The sequence below is a fragment of the Photinus pyralis genome, unplaced genomic scaffold (assembly GCF_008802855.1).
Source record: "Photinus pyralis isolate 1611_PpyrPB1 unplaced genomic scaffold, Ppyr1.3 Ppyr1.4_LG4, whole genome shotgun sequence".
Lineage (NCBI taxonomy): Eukaryota > Metazoa > Arthropoda > Insecta > Coleoptera > Lampyridae > Photinus > Photinus pyralis.
Genome location: NW_022170511.1, coordinates 23101071 through 23107070, shown reverse-complemented (window position 1 = coordinate 23107070; position 6000 = coordinate 23101071). Strand labels below are relative to the sequence as shown.

General features: G+C 40.2%; 1 protein-coding gene across 1 annotated transcript in view; it reads left to right on the top strand.

Annotated features, from left to right (window-relative positions):
• The window catches only part of LOC116169016 (mucin-2-like), a 3188-nt gene extending 800 nt beyond the window's left edge, over positions 1-2388 (top strand). The window contains exons 2-3 of the mRNA XM_031485048.1: positions 35-496; positions 539-2388. Coding sequence (XP_031340908.1) covers positions 35-496; positions 539-2388 — 2312 coding nt within the window. The remainder of the gene's footprint in view (positions 1-34; positions 497-538) is intronic.
• The last annotated feature ends 3612 nt before the right edge of the window (positions 2389-6000 follow it).

Sequence of the window (6000 nt, the reverse complement as noted above, 5' to 3'; positions counted from 1 at the left end):
ACCACACCACCGGGACCAACAACTGCAACGCCAGGTCCAACAACGACACCACCGGGACCAACAACTGCAACGCCAGGTCCAACAACCACACCACCGGGACCAACAACTGCAACGCCAGGTCCAACAACCACACCACCGGGACCAACAACTGCAACTCCAGTTCCAACAACCACACCACCGGGACCAACAACTGCAACGCCAGTTCCAACAACCACACCACCGGGACCAACAACTGCAACGCCAGTTCCAACAACCACACCACCAGGACCAACAGCTACAACTCCAGTCCTAACAACCACAACACATGGACCAACAACTGCAACGCCAGTTCCAACGACCACACCACCGGGACCAACAACTGCAACTCCAGTTCCAACAACCACACCATCGGGACCAACAACTACAACTCCAGTCCTAACAACCACAACACAGGGACCAACAACTGCAACGCCAGGTCCAACAACCACACCACCCGGACCAACAACTGCAACGCCAGGTCCAACAACCACAACACAGGGACCAACAACTGCAACGCCAGTTCCAACAACCACACCACCGGGACCAACAACTGCGCCGCCAGTTCCAACAACCACACCAACGGGACCAACAACTGCAACGCCAGGTCCAACAACCACACCACCGGGACCAACAACTGCAACTGCAGTCCTAACAACCACAACGCAGGGACCAACAACTGCAACGCCAGGTCCAGCAACCACACCACCGGGACCAACAACTGCAACGCCAGGTCCAACAACCACACCACCGGGACCAACAACTGCAAATCCAGTCCTAACAACCACAACGCAGGGACCAACAACTGCAACGCCAGGTCCAACAACCACACCACCGGGACCAACAACTGCAACGCCGGGTCCAACAACCACACCAACGGGACCAACAACTACAACTCCAGTCCTAACAACCGCAACACAAGGACCAACAACTGCAACGGCAGTTCCAACAACTACTGCGAGAGCTTCCACAACGGAAGGTATAGCGATAACCACGCAAGGAGCAGTTATCACACCACCTTCACAGACGACAGAACATACAACATCCCTGGCAAATGAAACTACTACAACGGCAGAGAGTACGACTATACGTGAAGTTCCAATAACCCATGGGAATATAACGATGGAACTAGAAGAGTGTTCTACAGAAGAGTCCGAATCCACGATTGACTTAAATGAGGCGACTACGGAAGTAATTGGCTCATCTGAGCAGGAGGAGTGCTCGATTGATATAACGCAACCACAGTCGAAGGCTACAACAGTCTCTAAACAAGAACTTGTTTCAAGTACCATTCTCACATCTGAAGCAGATTCAACTACACTTTCAGTAACAAAAATATCGCCCACCGAGACTGAAACGCAAACAGATGAGAAAGAAGAGTGCTTTACTGAAGAAGCAGTGCAAATAAGTTCTGAAAAACCTATAACCGAATCTGCTGATTTAATTTCCACTACTGAAAATGAATGTGAAACAGCGCCTTTGGAAGATGCCGTAGGCAAGAGATCCGACAGTTGCCACCCAGGGGAAGTGCTAACAAACTCTGCTTGTGACGTATTGCAGATTGTAATAAAAATGAATCAATCAGAATTCACTATGGAGCTTGGGGAGTCTTCCGTAATAACTATAAATGCAAATGATAACGGTGGTGCGTGTACAGTTTCACCAACCGATGACGGAATGATTCTGCACTGTCGGTCTAATCATAGCGATATATCAAATGAGCCGTCAAATGATTCCAGTGATACTGATTGGTTCGTTGAAAAAAGCATTCGTGTGTCAAACAGAGATGACGGCGGCCAGAAAAGATTCAACTGTAGCAGCGAAGGTGTTTTTGGTGATAGTATCTTGTGCGATGTGTATTACATATGCGACGAAACCTTGCAAGAGAAGACCCAAATTCAATGCCCGGCTGGAGAGCGATTTAGTCACAATATAAAAAGTTGTACAAGCGCGCCAGTGGTATGTCCTGGGGATCCGCCTTTGACATGCAACAGTTCTGGATATAAGCCGCATCCTCGATATGGCAATAGATATTACCTATGCAATTGGAGTACTATCCTTAAATCTTACGTAGCTCGCCAATTCTATTGCCCAAATGGTTATGCATTTGATGTCACCAAAAACCAGTGTTATCCAATGGAGTTGGTACAAAGCAGCGCAATTATCGAACCTCATTTTAATGACGACATTACAAAGTCGTGCTTAGTCGCAGGAAAATTTCCTTATAAGTATAACTGTGAAAATTACTACTACTGTAAATCTCCGCAAGAAGGACCGCGGTTCTTAAGATGCGAGAATGGCAAATCTTTTGATAGATCTCGTTCAAAGTGTATTGAAAGGGATCATGTCGATTGTCCTATTGCTGACATATAGAAAAATTATTGTATCAATTCATTGTGTTTTTCAAACGCAGTGTGCAGAAAATAGAATATTAAATTTTTGTTATTATTTCATCGTTTTAACTTCTTGGGATCGTTAGGAGTATTGTTGCATTGTTCAAATTCCTCAATCTCCCGAGTTCAACCCACTGTAGTACAAACCTGATCTAGGTCTCGGTTTAGGTATTGCTATAATGGCGCAACGAACTGGTCATCCTTATTGCCTTAAATATGAACAAACAAAAAACTGACCAAAAGGTCCCCTGGTTGGAGCACAATCGATATAGAACTGCTTTAAAACAAGTTACCAGACAAGAGAAAAATGTTCCTTTCCTTTACTGATGACGTTGACACTGACTGCTGTAAAGTACAGTGTCCTCGACCGTGACTTTACATAGACAGTTGCGTCATTGTCATATGGTGGTGTTATTTTCAATTGGTAGTTGGGAGATCCGCCAGGTTTTCGCCAAATACAACGAAGTGGTGGAAATTAAACTGGAAACCAGGTGATGAATTTATCTTGCTGGACGCAATTGTGGTAGCATTATTGTAACCATAACAAAATCTACTAATTTGGTGAAACCAATCAGACCATTATGTGGAAAAAACATAGCCGTCATGGAGTATTATGGTCACATCTGTCTTTATACCGTTACTGTAGACGACACTACTATCTCAGCCGATATAAAGCACTTGCTGAGAAAAAGTGGATCATAATGATTAGTTCCAAAGGTACAGGAACAGGAAAAAAACAGGATCTTATGTTTTACAGTCGAAAAAAACTTGGAATTTAGAACGTACATTTCTTTGAAGGCTTTAAGGTAAGGAAATTTTCAAAACGTTTTGAAAAACTTGTTTTCCTTTTGGAAGTCAATTGCTAAAAGAATCGTTAGAAGCTGCCCTGCAAACCGTCTAGGGAATCCTTGTAGAAATCGACTAGCAAATTTCATATAAAGATCCAAGATGATAATAAACTTCCTCAAAATTTTAGGAGACTTCTTTCTCGAGAGCTGAACAGTGTTCCTAATATTCTCACAAACTACGAATATGTTTCCCTGAGAATTTAAGGATTTTTTAAATATTCCCTGAAACCCTCTCTAGGAATCTTTCGCTTCCACGAACATATTATAAGAATTTTGTTATATTCTCTCTGGCGGTTTTCCTACGCAATTACCAAGACGTTTACTTAATGGTAAAAATGAGAATTTTGTTTCTCAACTGCGTTTAGGGATAAGATATCTTGGGTTAAGAATTTTGGACATTTTTTTACTAAATTGGAAGGAGCACGTCCGATATCCTATCCAAAAAGAAAAAAATGGTTACTTTCGGGCTTGATTTTTGTTTAAAAAAATTGTCGGGACCTTAATAAGCTTTAGGCGGTACACCTACGTAGACATTGAAACCGCAAAAAACCTACCAACGCTGAAAACCAATCATGTGACAATTTAAATACTCTGGTTAATCAAAAAACGATAACAACGACCACCACAACACACCCTTAACCACACCATCTTACAAACGAGCGATCTCTACCACTACGCATTCCTCAAGCCACTCTATGGATCCAGAAGGAAATCTATTTGATACAACCACCCACATATTTACCCAACCAAACAGCGAAACCCACAAACAGAAAAAGAAGATTAAAAAACTAGAAACGGACCAAGCAAGCCAAATTAGCCCAGAAGAGTTAGACACAGAGCTGGATAAGATCCAAATCTATGTAACAACCCAACATCTTTTAAGTTTTATGGAATTAAAAAAATTCACATTAGAAGCTACAAGACCAACTTAATATCTCAAGGCTCTATTCAGGCAACACACAGGCACTCAAACAAAGTGATAATAGAATTACGTACACAATTAACTAATAGTAAATGGAAAGGCAAATTTACTCGACTTCTAACTAAAATAAATAAACAATCAAAACAAGAACAATTGGAAAAATTGGACACACTCTTCTCACCCATGCACATCTCTTCAGCAAAGAAGCACTACCGCAATGTTCTCAATGTGCAGTTGACCTCATCGTGGGCCACATTATGTTGGAGTGTCCCACCGACGCTGCTCCTCGTCGGTCATTTGGAGTCTCCAACAACCTCCAGGAAGCCCTAAATTCGAATGACTTCGCTACACTTACTACCACAGTTCAGTATCTTAAAGCGACCAACCTAATTAATAAACTGTAAACTGTAACTAATTAAAATAATAATCTAGTTTTAAGGTGCTAAAAACAAAGGTTGATGTACCTCCAAATCAATTGTCAAAAAAAATAGTATATTATATACCGCGGGACTGAAGTAGTACATAGTCCATAATTTACCTGAGGGATTAAGACCACTACTTCAGTCGCAAGGTATATACTTTTCGTACTTCCGAAACTGAAACACTTAATATGTATGGAGTTAGAGAACGCGTTCTTTCAAAAAATCGCTGCTCAACAAGTTACCATAGGAACTGTCATTGCTAGTGTCATAATTTTGGTGTGGGTGACAAAGGTGTATTTGATATTGATAAAAAGCAGCCAAAGTAGGTAAAGAATTGATACCACCGAAATCCAAAAAACTATATGAACAGCAGTACGATGCGTTTAAGAAGTATACAAAATGTGGATCAACCTACTGAAATTGCTTTGTTAGTAATTTCATCCTTCCGGGATTTTCGTAAAATTTAATCCCGGCGGGACAAAAAGTGACACTTCAGTCCTTGTCATAATGGAGTGAAGTTGTCACTTTAGTCTCGGAAGTACGAAAAAAAATAAAAGACAAACACTTTTAGAATTGAATTTTGCGTTTCTAGGGATCAGTCTGTAACATTATTTTTTTACCAATTGATATTCCTGATTTACAATCCGTTTAAGTAACTATTTGACTTGTGCTCTTATTTAAATTCCTACACCATCTAGGTATTTTCTTTGTCATCCACTAGTTTACATTGTTCCAGTAGCAAATCTGTTCTAATTGAAATACTTCTTTGTTTTGCCGGCCGAGGTCGTGCAAAGTTCTCTTTAATTCTTAACGACATTCAACTATTTTACTAAGAACGGAAACGCCATTATTGTTATTGTAGCTGTATAAGTTCGGTGAAGTTTTCCTCTTGGTGTTTTACTTTCGACACCGCTATTTTACAAGTCCTGAGGCCGGTTTCGGTATGTAACAAAAATTACGCATTACTCTTGACTTTGAAGAATCATTTTTTAAGCCTATTACTTATACTTCATTATTACCTACTTGATTGTACTTTCTACATCGGTATTCCTGAGTGGAAACCGCAGAATTATTTAAGAGAAACGCCCAAATTACGGAAAATGATTTTGTTTATAATACTATACTGCATGTGTAACAATTGTTCAAAGAACTTATACAGTGTGATCAGGAGTTTGTCTAATTCCCAGTTTTAAAAATGCGAAAAAATAATGTCATAATTGAAAGTTTTTGTTTCAGAAAAATTTGTAGAACGAAACGAAAATTGTCCCACCATTTTCACATTTTTAATTATTGTTGGTTTCTATTTATGAAACCTGTGAAGAAACAATTACTTTTCTATGAAAAATAAAAATAGATAAAATAAATTTAATATATTGTAAGGACGATGAAACTATTAACAG